The following is a 16,667-nucleotide window of genomic DNA, read 5'->3' as shown; positions in this document are numbered from 1 at the left end:
TTTTATTTATTTTTTATTTTGCCAATATTTTAGCAACCTGCTAGCTTTTTCTGATATTTTGACTTCTAATAAGGTTTTATTTAAGGAAATACTTGAGCAACTTTAGTATTTTGTATATAGCATTAGAATTTTAGCAAATCCCTTCAGCAAATAAAGTAAATTGCTTCTGCATCTTCAGCAACCACTTTCAGCACTAAGCATTCACACTTGCATTATAGTAGGTAATGCAATGTTTCTAGTTTTATTTGATTTTATTGCAGTTTGAAAGGTTTAACTCTCCTTTACTTCCTTCCGTCTCCATCCTTCTGTCCAAAGATAGTTGATCACAGCCTGAACTAGAACAGCTGTCATTCCACAGCTCTCTCTGTCTGTCTTTTTCTCTCACGCCACTTTTATTTATAGGCACAAAGAAAAACATCTGTGACGTCACATCCTCTAAACTAAACATCTGTATCATTAGGGGCTGCTGCAGTATTACTGTTAACCAGAATGTGGCTGTAGAGAATGACAGCTCCAGTTTAAATTACATTCATGAAGTGCTCCAATGAGAAGCTCCAGCAAGAAACCGAAAAGTACAGAGAAATGGAGTGAAAAAAAGCTAAAATGATCTGTGTTTAGTCAAGAGTTCAGTTAAAGGAACACTTAAAGCTGACATTCTGCTCAATAACACATTTAGGAGAACATTTAGATTAACTTAATGTTTACACATTTTTGTTAAAGTTGGATTTTTGATTTAGCCAAAAGTAAATCGACTAATACCTCAGCATGTTAACTTCTTTTGTAAGATATAATTTAACTTGTAACATAAAAAGGTTTGTCCTTTTATGTTTAAAAGCAGCAGTTTTTCATTGTTTAAATTAGCAGTTGCTTTTGCATGAAAACTATTTAAAAATTAATCACAGTTTTAAAAAAGAGGATTTTCATTTGTTTTTTTTTTTAGGTGACATAAAATTACATTTTGATCAACTGGAGGGAAAAACAACTGCTTTAAAATTTGTACCGGTAATGTTAGCTGAAATAATATTGAAAACTATTGCAACTTTTAAGAAAAATAGCTGCAACTTAAAGCTTTTGGTGCTGAAACTATTTCAGAAGTTCCATGTGAGATCCTGGAGGAGCTGGTGCATCATTAATATCGACTATAGAGGTTCTTTGTATTCTTTTGTTTTACGTTTTAGGTTGCTGGTGTGCACTAAAATTCTTGTTAAGGAAAAACTTGGCTAAAAAATGGTTGAAAAATAGTCTAAAAACTCTGCCTTTGGTTAATTGAACAAGAATTAGTATTCTGCACACACTTAAAAAAAAATAGAAAAACAAATCCATCTTTTTTTAGCTAACTGCATAGAACTGATGAGTTAAATATACTTTTATTTGAATTTTAAAATATATTTTGCACATAATATTTATCACTGTTACTAGCATAAGTCAAAGTCATGTTATCAATTTATATATTAATGTTACTATAAAAAATTGATTCTAGTCTAGATTGAAGATGTAAAATGATTTAGCTGCACTGAGTCAAAACAGTCTTCCAGCTTTGTTATCTGCAGTTGATTATTCTGCTAAAAAAATCCACTGTCAGCATTTTTCCTGCTCATTAGAAAAACGAAAAAAAAAAAACAATGCTCTCCATTCTTCCATGATGTCAGATAATTTTCCGTTTTTGCCGAGTCATCATTTCCAGTTGTACTATAAACTCAGTGAACTGCAGTGCTGAGGTAAATAACCATATTGATAATAGAACGATGGAGGCACAAATGTTAAAACAGGAAAAATAACTCAGAATTCTGCCGGCCACAATCCAGAAAATGTGTTTTCTTCTTTCCCAGAGTAAAGTAAGTTTGTGTTATTTTAAACCCCTCTGGAGCTGACGAGGTTTTCTTGTTCCTCTCCTCACAACACATGCATTTTTCAGCAGATGTTGCAGGTTCTCCTGTCACAGCTGTCAGGTAAAAGTGGAGGTGTCCCCTGGCAATGTGCAGAAGCAGCCCGCATCTTCAAAGCCGCTCGACCAATTAAATCTAGCAGAATGCATTTTCTCATTAATACATAAAGGTGAACCCCTCAAAATACGACCATCTGCCTAATCGGGAGCGCCACGGACCCCTCAAGCTACCGATGCGTGAACCTTAGTGTGTGTGTGACCTGCATGCATGATGCTGCAGTGCTGTTTATCCAAGTTGATGCGTTACTAGACCTTCAAATTGATCATTTTCTATTTATCAGCTGGGAAGTCCGTAAACCGGCTTATCAAGGTTGATTCATTTGACGAAAAAAGAGATGTTTTGGTAAAGTAGGTGGAAACCACGAGCCTGAACTGCAGAGGTTGTGCTAATTGCTGAGCTTTTGCTCCGTGCTTGCTGCCACACTCAGACATTTCCTCCAATTATTTATAATGCGCTCCAGTTTATTACTTTTCCCACACGCCTGCCTGAATTAACAAAAAAATACAGTTCAACTTATGTGTTTGTTGTTGTTGTTGCCATGGAGATGTGGCCTTCCACACTTCCTGTTCCTTTACTCTGCAGACTTTTTCTCACATAAAAATTCCACTCTTAACTCCACTTCATTTTCTGCTACAGAGAGGTGATAATAATTCAGTTTTTGTTTTAAAACAAAACCAATAAATAGTTGTTTTAATTGTTTTTTTCTGGGGAAATTGGTTTGTCATATAATATCACAATATAGATTATTTTGTGTTACGATTCCCTGAGAGGTTTGACCAAAATGTCATCGCTTATTTTTCTTCAACTTTAGTTTGAAATGACATTTACCTGAAGTGTCAACACTTGTAAAATGTATCGTCATATTGCCTAAAATTACTTAAAGCTTTTTATTTTTTTGCTGAGTTTGACACCTACTATAATAAACAGGCACACACAGACACCAGGCCGACTTCAACACAAACAGCTGCTTTGTTTCCATAACGGTCTTCTCTGTAACGAGGTTTCTCCCTGCAGTCCTTATCTGAGGGCTCCTACATGAACCTCTCAATCTGTGTGTGTGTTTACGTGTGTGTGGCACTAGTGCAGACACGAGGATGACTTTAGGACAAGACTCTCGTTGTTGACTGCAATCAAACAGAGAAGGACACGACTGACTGCATGAAAAAAGACCCTTGTGATAAGAAACTGCACCAACTGTCACTTAGAGAACCAGAGGTCTGGAGGGGTGAAGGGTGGGCGGGTCCGAAGCAGACAACCTCATGTTTTATTCATATTTGATCCTTTTTTTTCACCAGATTCTCTCTTAAATATCATATATTTGAACAACATACAATTTTAAGCTAATTCATTTGTGAACACTCCTGGGAAAATATTCAGAAAAGATGGTTTTTACCAACTTGAAAGTTGTTATTTTTCTTCCTTGATGTTTTTTTTGTATTTTATTTTGAAATTCTGCTTATTACCATCATTTGTTAGAATCGGAGAAACTTCTTATAAATGACAAGTAATCTAACTACATCCTAAAGCTAAAATAACTGCTTTGATGATGTGAAATGTTTTTACAGACTAAAGAATAATGCAGTAGGAGTCACATAAATACAGAGAAGTGAAGGAAGAAAATATAGAAGTATGAGTCATCAAGGAAGTTAAGATGTAGTTGATGTAAATTTTAATAAAGCCTTAAAAAACAATATCATTTATAAAACTATACAATGTGTTATAAACACTTTTTAAAATTTTTTATTATTTTCATTTTTGCAGTAAGTTTTTGCAGATTATTTAAATGTCAGATAGAAACCACATGTCTTAGCTCGTCTGGGATCTATTTTTGCATGGATTGAAAGATACATGAGGCCTCTACTCCCATTTAAATGCAGTCAGGTCTGCTGCAACACGCTACAATCCAAAACCTCTAAAACAAAAACAAAACTTTTCTGACTGACAGACTCGTGGAATTAATCAGTTTGTGTTTGCACAATAATTCCAGTATTTGTAGATTAAATATCAGTGAAGAAACAGGAAAGCCGTCCCCACATGGAGCTGAAAAATATCAATGTCTTAAAGACATGTAGAAACTTTATAGCAGACATGGATTCAAATGTTGTTTCTACCAGGAGAGACACTTCAGTCGATGCCTTTTCCTCATCCGATGGTTATTTTTGTTTAAGTTCTTCATGTGATTTATATATGTGATATGTTATGCAGAAGAATAACGTATAGTTGAGCTAATAATGGAATGTTCTCAGCTTTATGGCGCATTGAGGCCGGACCAGTTCCAGCTTGGTGCTGATATGCTTTCCAGTGTGGACTGCATGACTTTTCATCCATGGTGAACTCGGCTTTCCCAGTGACAAAACTCAAAAAATAAAAGACTTCACTACTCCACAGCATTAAAATGTAACATAAAGCTCTTTATTTTGTATCTACACAGCAAAACACGTTTCCTTTGGGGGCAGAAACATGTCAAAATCACCTTTTATGCACTTTTCATGCAAAAGCAGCCATGTTTTAGAGCAAAGAAACATTTCATATTTCTGTCCAGTCATGAAAAGCTGCAGAAATGATACTATTAGGAACATCACTGATGGATGCACATACACTGATGATTAAATAATAAAAAGAAAACTTGCCAGGAAGAAGATGTAATAAATGATGAACATAAATGTAATTGTATCATTACATGAATATTTATGGAAACAAATGTATTCCTGAGTAGATTAAAAATAGTGAAAATGTAAACAGAATTGATTTTAGTTTTGAAATTCTGAATTTTCAAATGTTTCATTAAGTGTCCATTAGAAAGCTTAGGATGAAAATATATTTGAAAATACAATCGGTCAATCCCCACTTCAAATTAAATCTAACTTTACTTTACTTTCGTACAGCAGTAATGCAAGATGCTTTACGGACTTAAAACAATCTGAAATGACAGTCTAAAACGCAGAATACCTTCTCCCAATCCCCCACACAGTGAAACGGGAAATGACATGAAAAAAAAAAAAAACTTAAAATAAAATCCTGACTATATGCTGATTTGAGGAAGTGATATTTTGGGGATCTGTCCACACCATCAACCAACCCACTCGTGATGACAGAGGATGTCACTACAGGATCCAGAGCAGAGCCCAGACGTCCCACTGCGGCGACCGCGCTCCATAAGAAAGAGAGTCACTGTGAGGACCAAACTCCAGAGGAAAACACGGCTGTTTAAGTTACATTTAAAAAGAATAAAATACAGCAATTAATAATGGAAAAAATAAGGTCAAAATCAGAAGTAGACATAAAAACGAATTAAATAAGTAATAAAAAAGTACAATTCTTTAAATAAATGTACTCATCATGACTTTCACACCTCCAGTGCACAGTGTATCAATGATCTATGGGTTGTGCACGCTCACCCACAACGTCTCATGTCTAACCTCCTGGTGGTTTGGTTCGCACCCTGCCTGGCAGCTCTGCCACCATCAGTGTGAATGTGTGTCTGTGTGGGTGAATGCCACTGTAAGGGCTTCATGGGCCTTAATGAAGGTAGAAAAGGGATATTTAAGGACACGCTACGGCAATCAGGAGGTGACATTCCATTCTCTTCTGGTTAACAACCGTAGCCTAACATTTGGAGGTGATGATTTTTGTCACGGCCGCTTCACACTCAGCTGCCGACCAGATATTTGCCACAGTTTATTTTTTCAACAAAACATCCCTTCATTTTTTTAATTTTCTAAGATCGAGGAACGATCTGGAGACTTAACCAGACTAAAGCGACCCGTCTGACCCGTCAGAATTCTACATAAACGCAGCATCAGGAACATGAATTGGAGCGTGGTGGAGCTGTTGGGAAGAGAAAGGGTTTGAACTACAGAGAAGGGCATTGTGGGACTCCACTGCAGATTGGCAACGGTTCAATCCCCCAAACAGACTGACGTTCAGAGCCCAACACACAAATACATCTTTACAACTAAAGATAAGTTGCAGATAAGCACAAAAAATACTGCCTTTAGACTAAACTAGAATGAATGAGAATTTGTGTTCTTCACTTTGCACAGTAAATATCCCACGACAGATGTTTTCTCCTGACACTAATTCACTATTAATCATATGGGAAACATAAGCCTGGAGAAGTGACTGTCAATAATTAATCATCAAGACTTGTGCTGAGTGTTAAAAACAAATTAGTCGTAAACCTTCTTGTCAGTGACATTTTTAAGTGACTGATTATTTCCAAAGCAATTTATTCTAATTAGGAAAATTGATTAAGTGGCTTTTAATTAAATAAAAAAATGGGAAAACTCAGATTTTGTTCAAACCAAAACACTGAATGGACAATTTTCTCATGAGACTAAATCTCAGTAACTTTAAGTCATACTTCTTTTTAACAAATTAGATGAATATAAGGTAAAATACTTTTCACAAATTGATAACGGTGAAATCCAGCTGTTATAACACATTCAGAAAGAATGCTGCAAATGCAAAGAGATGTCCATTGTGTGTGTGTGTGTCACCATTCTTTTAGCTTTAGTTTTTATGTAAAAATAGCTTTTGTTATACGTAGCACTTGAATTACAAACACTTTATAAATAAAGTTAGATTGAAATTGATTGTATTTTTTATAAGCTGCTTGACTTCTTTTCAGAACTTCTTAATCAGACCTTATTGAGTCGACAGTAAAGACACGGGAGTGAATTTAGTTTTCAACATTAAAATCGTGAAATGAGCAGCTGTCCTTGGAGTGAATGAAATCTGACTTTCATGAGACGACATTATGCAAACACTTCTGCTTTGAATTCACTCGTGGTCGGAATTACCTTTTGAGGATCTAATAAGGCTGAAAGCTGTTTGTCCTTCACACACATCCAGAGCAGAAATGTTCCTCTGACGGACACGACTTCTCAGAGACGGAGTCAGTAATCCACAGTTTGATCGATGCAGTTTATGAAAGAACACTAATGTTAGAATAAATTCACTCTGGTTCTGTTTTAGCTGATAGTTGGGAACTCAAAAGTCCCTTTCTTAGGTAAAAATTCTTCTCTAAAAACTTTTGCGTAGAAAAAATATGATCTGTGCACAAATTCTGCCATAGAATAATTTAACTTTTCTAATGGAATGCTTCCTCCCTTCCTAAAGCTTGTAACGTCTGTTTTATGAAATATTTTCAGACATTATTTTGAAAGAATCATCTTCATCCTAAAATAGTTGTACTTTTGGGAGATTTGTGTCTGACTTGTTCTTGGTTTAGGATTTAGAATTTTTTTATTTATACCAAAACAAAAGTAAAACTGAAGAAGCCAAACAACAGAAAATGTATCTGTAGAGAAATATATCAAACGCTGGATAATTAGTCATAAAATGATAGGAAATTATATAAATGTACACATACTTTACATTCACATACACATGTAAATATATAGACACATGAACACTTATATATACAAAATGACCCATTTAAATCATTAAATATTACATTTGTCCAAGATGTATTTCTTTTTCTTTTTTCTTTTTACATTATCATTATCCAGATGTTAACTTTTGATCAATTATTTATATTTGACCTTAAAGTCACCCTTTTTTGTTAGTTTTTAACATGCATGTGTGGCATTTGTCTTATGAAAGAGAACAAATATAATAAGAAATCATTTTGATTTTTCATTTCTGAGTATTTCTCCTTTTAAATCTCTGTGAATCAAACTGGAGTGGAATGTTTATTGAATATGATTAGTACAAAAACTATCGCTTTAATATATGACTGAGTATTAGGGCTAGTTTACAAAAACAAATTACAACTTTAAATCTCGTAATTTTATGAGAAAAAAGTCAAAACTGCTAAATTGCGAGAATAAAGTTGTATATTTATCACTTTAAAAGTCATTTTTTTCTATAAAGTTGTAAATTTACAAAAAGAAAAATCGGAATACTACTTTTTTTTTGTTGGCCCTAATACTCCGTCGTATTAATAATTGATTTATTATTATTTATTTTAAAATAATGAGTTCTTCAACACCGCCTGACGTCCTGCTTGTGCCGCCTGTCCTCCTCAGGTGGCCAAAGACGTGTCCATCCGTCTCCACACCCAGCTGGACAGTGTGGAGAAGAAGAGGAGTCGCCTGGATCAGGAGAACGAGGAGCTGAGAGTCCGGCTGCAGGAGCTGGAGGTGGCCAAACAGGTTCTGCAGCAGGAGGTGGACAAGGTAGGGCTGGAGTGTAGCTGTCTGAAGCCTCACTGTGGGCTGACGAGCTCAAAATGTTAGCAGCTAAAGCTTGTCCTTTTTTGAACGGGCTGCATGGATACAGGTTCAGCCTTCTGTCTGCTGGATGTTTGCTGGGCCATGTTGTTTGTGTTCTCTGGAGAGTCTGCTTCAGATCTCATCTTCTCCTGACTTTATTTCTGACATGCAGCTGCCACTCCAGGGACTTTTCTGTTTAACCAAGTGTGGCCAAGAAAACACTCCAAGAGGGCAAACTGACGTCAAGACAAATTGGGCTGAAAATAAATCATCCTACCTGAGTCAGAAGTAGATCCGTTGATGTGGCGCCATGTTTTCACTGATTGAATTTTCACTTTTTTTCGAGCAGTGGAGTCTAACATAATTAAAAAGTAGAGAAAGAATCCTCCTTTGTTCATTCTATTTTCTCTCCTTGTCGTCTGCTCATTGTCCGCTGATGTCAGATGGTCAGGTCGTGACCTTGGCTTGGAAGCAGGCCTCTCATGTAGGTCAGGGTTGGATGGAGACTTGGATTGCTGGCAGAAGATGTAGGACTGTGGGCTTCATTCTGGCTGAACTGTGTGTTCTCTCGGTCTAATTGCCAGTTTGCAGTTTGGGGCTAAATGAGAAAGAACCGGAATAGATGATCAGTCTTTCCATCACTCTGTTTTGTCTCTTTCATTTGCTTCATTAGGTCAATCAAAACATTGTTCTTGACAGAATTAGGTCTGTTCTGGGGTTCTCTTAGATTCTGTTGTTTTAGAACAGTTTTTCTTTGCTATAGAATATTGTCAGAAAAGCTTTTTTTTTCTTTTACTAAATCGAGATTCTCTTCAACGCTTACCAAACAGATGTCCTGGAAAATATTAGCACTTTTTAAACTACTGAATGTTGGCATAGAAGTCTTAAAGTGTGGAGATTAAATGTTCTCCCAGTGGATGCCAGGGTTTTCTCCCGGCGCTCCAGCTTCCTTCCACAGTCCAAAAACATGCTTCATAGGTCAATCAGAATCTTTTCATTGCTATGAGAAGTGCATATGAGTGAGTGTGTGATCATGTGACCCTGCATCAGCTGATGACCTATTCAGGGTGAATCCTGTCCTCGCCCGACAGTAGGCGGGTCAGTTTCAGCTGCTTTGTGATCCCAAAGGAGATTCAGCGGGGTCTGAAAATGGATGGAAGGACGGATGGATGGATGGATGGATGAATGGAGGAATGAATAGTTGGTTAGATGGATGGGTGGATGGGTAGCTGGATGGATACATAAATTGTTGGATGGATGGATGAATTGTTGGTTGTTGGATGGATGGATAGATAGATACTAACACCCCCCTCCTCAAAAAAAAAGATTCAGTGGGTTTTGGAGATGGATGGATGGATGGATGGATGGATGGATGGATGGATGGGTGGATGGATGGATGGATGGATGGACTAAGTGCTCAGTCAGATTCATCCCTGACATTGTGCTCTTGAGCATCTTCTATTGCCTGATGACCTACAGCAGCTGCTGCCAGATAATAATAATAATAAAGCAAAGCTGCAAAATACAAAGAAATACTTCCCTTTTTATTATTTTTCCTCTTTTTTACAACCTCTAAATTGTTGACTAACCAGATGACCTACAAGCCGAGAGAAGTTTTTTTTTTTTTTTACCCGGCTTGGACTTTGCAGAACCTGTTTCCATTTGCTGTTTCAGGATTTCTTGTCTGGTTCCTTGAAGTGAAGGACCGTTGAGTGAACAGAAACCTTTAGATGCTGAAAACTGTGTTTGCACTCATAACAACATGCTGTGGATAAATGTGCCACTCTCATGAATCCCATCTTTAAATTAAAGTGTCACCACAAAGACACAGCTTAGTTACAGAAAAGAGGAAGTGTGAAGTTTGCCGTCCTGCTTTGTCATGCAAACCTCGTGGTTTCTGCAGACCTCCAAACAGAACTGATGAGCTGGATCTGGTGTAATGAAACAGAGCAGGGTGTATATTTACACCACACGTGTTCATCTGAGGACAACGTGGGCTGAGAAGCATGTAAAACATAAACACAGGTCCACACAGTGAAATCCCAGAAGCCTTACAAAGCACACTTATAGCAACTGCTGCTCGTAAAATAGTGAAACATTGATTATGTAGCCGCAGAAGCCTGCAGTCTGCACAAATATCGATGTTCTTTCAGATCCAGCCTGTAGACTCCGGCAGTCTGCTGGCTAGACCTTTACTGTGCTGCAAGGCATCAATATCCCAGCGAGAACAGCACAGAGATGGTTTTTGTCAAATTATTGCCTCTCGCCATTTTGGTACAGAAGCAGCTCCAGCTAAAAGGGAGTACATTGTTTTTTTGATTTATGCTTTGAGGGTTTTTTCCATCGATGCTCCAACTCTGAGTCTAAGGAAACTCTGCTGCACTTTAGCCTTCCTATGATCTATTAACAATGTTAAAGAAAGGGTAAAATAAAGGATATTTTAACATGAAAAAAAGACTAAGTACATTTTAGAGTTTTTGTAATCTCACCACCTCCTTGATTAAGTTTTTAAACAAATCACTAACATAGTTAGTACATGCTAGCTGATATTTTAAGTTAATTTAATGTATTTATGTGTTCTGAATCTGACAAAATCCAGAGGATTTAACAATTCACTTTCCCTATGTTTTGGTTCAAACCTTGTTTTTTGGGTTTTGTTTCAGTTTAATATATGATTTGTGACTTACAAAATCACATACATTTTTTTGAAAAAAAAAACAACTTTTATTTGCTAACCAGCAAGTAATAAAGACAAATGTTTCAGCTGACTTTTATTAAATCTAGTGTAATGTAATAAAAATAAATAACTAGTTGTGTGCAAACTTTCAAGTTTTTGAGTTTGTCAGGGGCTAACATTTTTGCTCAAACTTGCAGTAAGAATTAATAATAATATTAATAACATTTCGATTACATTTCGAGCACTGTGTGTATTTTCTCGGTGCTGCACACGGGTCATGTCTGTTTGGGCCTTTTCCTTTCCTTTGAGGACTTTTTGGACCCTTTGAGTTTTTTATTTCACTCGCTGGTCATATTCACATTGCACAAAACTTTAGTGAAATTCTAGAAATGTTGAAAAACACAATTTCACAGCTAGATGTATAGTATTATAATGCTAATGCTGTGAGCTGGATGTGACCGCTGAAGATGCTAGTGCTGATAGCTGAAGATGATGAAACTGATGGCTAAAAACGCTGAGACTGATAGCTGAAATCACTGAATCTGAGAACTTGCAAAAATATTGGCTAAATGCAAAATTAGCCTACAAGACTCTGAAAATGTATAATTTAGCCAAAACAGCCAGCATAAAGCTGAAATGTTAGCTAAACTCCATATTAGCCTAAAAATGGGGAAAAAGCCTAAATTAGTCAAAACAGCTAACATGTAGCTGAAATATAAGATAAACCCCAAAATAGCCTAAAAAAGGAAAAAAAAACCTTAATTAGCCAACATAGATAGCATGTGGCTAAAATATGAGCTAAATTGCAAAATAGTCAAAAAAAAAAACTGAAAAAAGCCTTTATTAGCCAACATAGCTAGCATATAGCTTAAATATTAGCTAAACTCTAAAATAGCCTAAAAATGGGGAAAAAGCCTGAATTAGTCAAAATAGTTAGCATGTTGCTAAAATATCAGCTAAACTCCAAAATAGCCTAAAAAACTGAAAAAAATCCTAAATTACCCAAAATAGTTAGCATGTGGCTAAAATATTAGCTAAACTCCAAAATCGCCTAAAAACTGAAAAAAGGGTAAATTTGCCAAAATAGCTAGCATGTAGCTAAAATATTAGCTAAACTCCTAGCTTAATAAACCTTAGTGAATGCCAAAATTATCCAAAAACTTAGATTAATGTCAGTATAACAGTTGAAATGCCAAGATAGCTCAAACACTTCAGTAGATGACAAAACAGCTAAAACAGCTATGGTATTACCAGCAAAAATATTAGATGAATCCCAAATAAGTTTAAAATATGCCTTATATTTACAGCACACAGTGAAAAAACCTTTAACAGACCTAAAACACGCGTGGACTGCTTTTGGAAGACTTTTCTGATTTCTTTTTTTTGGTTGAATGGTGTACCATACACAGTACTCAGAATTTAGAGCCACAGTTTCAACTGTTTTCCCCCACTATCATCTGTTTTTGATCTAACTATCATATTAGCTGGCCCCCATGTAAAATATGCTTTGATGTAAATTTGACTCTTTGCTCTTTTATGATCTTTAACTAGTGAAAGTGGAAATATTTGTACTAATGTGCTGCTGGTTGCAAACTGCAGTCTGATAAATTTAAGAGTCTTAACTGTTAAGCTTAGTATTTTTCTAAAATATGATCACTTTGGGTGAGAAATAAAACACTCACTCTTTCTCAAAACAAATAGTTCATCTCCTAAGCTACCTACTAGGGATGTGTATCTTTCCCTTTTACACAATTCGAGACGCATCTCCATATGTGGTTCACGAATCGATAAAGGATTTAACTAACTTTTTTGGCGATACGCTACAGTCTGATTCTTTTACCAAAAATGCAAAAATTTAGATATTTCTTATCCAGTGCCCAATCGATTTTCTAATCTAATATATTTGACATCCCTACTACCTACACATTGAGCTTTTGACACTCGCTCAAGAAAAGCATGTTCTTTACCATGTGCACAGTCCATGTTCACACTGGACAAGCAGGGATGGACTTCTACTTCTTTTTCTTTTTCTACTGTTTATTAGTGCATGTCTGCCACATACAGTCAGAGGAAGTTCGGTGCAAAATGTCAAAGGTGTTCCAATTTTTTCTCTATTATGGAATATTAAAGACTATGTCATATAAATCTGGCTGGACACAAACTACAATTATGAATTATTCCTTAATGATCCACCTTCAAATGGTTGGAACTTCCATGAACTAAAGGGGACGCCGTCTATACGTCACTACCAAACCCGAGTCCCTGATTGTTGAGGGCGGTGTGAACTCAGCCTCAACAATTGATACAATTCTCGCCAACAATCATTCAAGTTAAATCGTTTTTCCTTCTCCAGTTTTCCATCGTCCTTCCCCTCTGATCCTCATATCTGCTCCCTTCATTTTTTATTTTATCATTCCCTCTAATTTGTCCATGTCTCTTCATTTTTTTATTTCAAAGGGTGCTGATGCAGGCTTTTATTCCTACTGGGTCTCTCCTTTATCCTTTTTTAAGTTCCTCGTACATCACCTTCTCCAGCCTGGCCTTACCCTCCTCCTCCTCCACTCTTCCTCTGTCCTGCTCTCCTCTCATCTTTCTCCCCGTCTGCTGCCGTCACTCTTCACATTCCAAAACCATCGATCCATTCCAGCTGTTTGACCTTTTGCAGGAGGCAAGGGTGGATTAGATAAAAAGGAGGAGTGGTGGAGGAGTCTTTGTGATGGTTTATGGGAAATGGGATGGATACACTTCAGAAGATTCAAAGTCGATCTAGAAAAGTCGCGTTACCTAAGATAATACTAGTGTGAATGCTTTTTGCTCAGTGTGGTTGCTGAAGTAATTTGCTTTGATTGTTAAAGGGATTTGCTAAAAAAATCTAATGCTAAAGTGTATTAAGTATTTCAGTAAATAAACATTTTTAAATGTCAAATTATCATAAAAGGTAGCATGTTGCTAAAATTTTTGATAAACTCAAAATGATCCTAAAAAAAAAAAAAAAAAAACCTCAGTGGATACCAAATTAGCCAAAAATGTTAGCACATTTCTAAGATATTAGAAATGTGCTAACATATAAGGGGATGTCACATATAAGAGGAGATAACAACCCTAACTGGAAAAAAAAAGTCCTTAGCAACTGAGAGGGGAAGAGACAGAAAAATGCAGCATCCTTTCTTCTTCTTCTTCTTTCCTGCTCACGCTGGCGCTCTGCTCCGTCTCTGTTCTTTGTTCTTCCTGGAGTGGAGTGGTCTCCACCTCTCGGCGTGTTCCTCCTGAAGGTCACTCAGGAGGTTCCTTGTGCTGTTCCTGTGTGTTTGTGTGAACAAGTAGAAGTATTCAGTTGCTGATGAGAAGGTCATCCTGTCTGCTTTTGTTAGGGTTTGTTTTTTTCCTCAGTTTTTCACTGCAGAGTACATCTACCTGCCTTCACCGAATGTCCTACACATACACAGCAGGTAAAGGCTGGGGGCAAAGCAGTTCTCAAAGCTAAATCACTTAAAAAATGTTTTTCAGGATTATTTTTCTGATTTGCAATCAATCTTGATGCCTAATACAGTTCTGGGAACTCACAAAAAAATGAAAACTTAATCATTTTGAGCATCAAGTTGCATTATTTCCCTTAATTGCTTTTCAAAGGCCTTTCTCCTTCTTGAATTCTCTACTAGGAAACTGTTCCCTGTTATTTTTGATTTTCAGGAAGTGCTGTCCATTGTTTGGAGTGAGGATGTGAGGTAAAAGGGTAGCTGGAGGCTTTAGGGTGCAGTTTGAAGACCACTTACATGTGTGTTAGCTCAGTTGGAGTGACCGTTCCAGGGTGTAAACAGGGGCGTGTTTTTATAATAACAAACCTCAATTAACCTTTTACTAAATGATGTAAGGTGCCTAAAAGTCTGAACACTGACCTATATCTTTAAACCGTGATGCTTATTTTTTTAGTCTAACTGTCCAAAAGTTTGTTCAGCTGATCGGTGTTTCACAAACAGTTGAACAAAAGAAAATGTAAATATGATTTATTAAGGCATAATTGCTACATAATTAGGTAATAGATTATTAACAGCAGAAAAAACTATGTACATGACAAAAGACAACCTAGAATTAGGTCAAAAACTCTTAACATTTGAAAAATCTTCCCTAAATAAGCAACATTTTAGGTAAAATGGTCTTATTACGAATTCTTATTTGGAAAAAAAACTAACTCTAGTCATTATGACATGGTTTCTTAATTATTTTGCCACAAACAATTATTCTTTCTTCAAGACAATTCTTCTTGAAACAAGGGTCTTTTTACTTTGCTAAGATTTGGTTTTTGCGGTCTGAGGGCTCATCATGTTTTTGCTGACGCTAAAGGAAAAAACGTTGTAATAACAGTGAGGTGTTTCAGTACAGCATGAACTCCTGGTCGTCCTTCTCCCCTTCCTCCTCCATGCTTGCAGCAAACATGTCGTGGTACCACAGGCGCAGGCCTCGGGGACACAATGAACGCTCTGTGTTGTGTTCAGGGAGATCCAGAAGAGTAGTGAAATGGGTCAGGGCATCAGAGCGGGTTTAAACTTGGTTTTTATCTGGGGCAGAGTGATTTATTAGAATAAAGATGAGCTTTGAGGAACCGGGAGAGACATCAGCTATGAAAACACTGTACACCTGAGGCAGAATGACGAGCGTGTTCGAGAAAATAATTTGTGCGGAGACACAATTTGGGCTTTGATTGGAAGAAAGAAATGAGAGAAATTCTGCACCTTTGTCAGGAAACTGATGATATCTGGATTACTTTTGCAAAAAGGTGTACTTGTAGCAAAAATAACTAGAAAAGTGTAATTTCCCGTGCTAATGCTAGTGTGAATGCTTTTTGTTTAAAGTAGTCGTTGAAGATGCTTAAGCTTTTTGCTGAAAATGGTGATGCTATTGACTTTAATTGCTGAAAGGACTTGCTGAAAATGCAAAAGCTGTTTCCAAAACATTAAATTTGCTAAAAGACTGGGAATTTAGTTAAAGAACTATGAAGGAGCGCTGAAGTTGACCCAAACTTCTAAAAATGTTGTAGGAAAATTGCTTAAAAATCTTTGGTACATGCTAATTTTGCTAAAATATTTAATTTGTGGCTGAAATATGAGTTAAACTCCAAATTAGCCCAAAAACACAAGTAGTTGCCAAATTAGCCACAAAAGCTAGCTTGTTGGTTAAATCCTAGATAAATTCAGAAATAGCCTAAAATTCCCCAGTAACCTATATTAGTCAAAAAGATTAGCCTGTTGCTAAAATAGAAGCTAAACTCTAAAATAGCCTATAAAAACCTCAGTAGTTAACAAATTAACAAAACATTTTAGCATGTTGCTAAAATAATACCTAAACTTGAAATTAGCATAAAAAACCTCAGTAGATGCTAAATTAGCCAAAAATGTTAGAATGTAGCTAAAATAGAAGCTAAACTCCAAATTAGCCTATGAACCTCAGTAGAAAACAAATTAGACAAAAATGTTAGCATGTTGCTAAAATAGAAGCTAAACTCCAAATTAGCCTGTAAAAACATCAGTAGATAGCAAATTAGACAAAAACGTTAGCATGTTGCTAAAATAGAAGCTAAACTCCAAATTAGCCTATAAAAACATCAGTAGATAGCAAATTAGACAAAAACGTTAGCATGTTGCTAAAATATTAGCTTAATTCCAAATTAGCCTATGAAAACCTCAGTAGAAAACAAATTAGCCAAAAATGCTAGAATGTAGCTAAAATAGAAGCTAAACTCCAAACTAGAAAAATTGCATTACCTCCGATAATGCATGTGTGAATGCATTGTCGCGTTGTGTAAAGTTGTGTTAAATTTGTGTAAGTTGT

General features: G+C 36.3%; 1 protein-coding gene across 1 annotated transcript in view; it reads left to right on the top strand.

Moving 5' to 3' along the window:
- Window positions 1-16,667, top strand: part of soga1 (suppressor of glucose, autophagy associated 1) — an 89,498-nt gene that overhangs the window by 15,506 nt on the left and 57,325 nt on the right. Inside the window, exon 4 of the mRNA XM_024292835.2 lies at window positions 7,979-8,128. Coding sequence (XP_024148603.1) covers window positions 7,979-8,128 — 150 coding nt within the window. The remainder of the gene's footprint in view (window positions 1-7,978; window positions 8,129-16,667) is intronic.

This window comes from Oryzias melastigma, linkage group LG7, assembly GCF_002922805.2.
Source record: "Oryzias melastigma strain HK-1 linkage group LG7, ASM292280v2, whole genome shotgun sequence".
Taxonomy (NCBI): domain Eukaryota; kingdom Metazoa; phylum Chordata; class Actinopteri; order Beloniformes; family Adrianichthyidae; genus Oryzias; species Oryzias melastigma.
The sequence above is the reverse complement of the archived record's forward strand: the minus strand, read 5'-3'. Positions and strand labels throughout refer to the sequence as shown.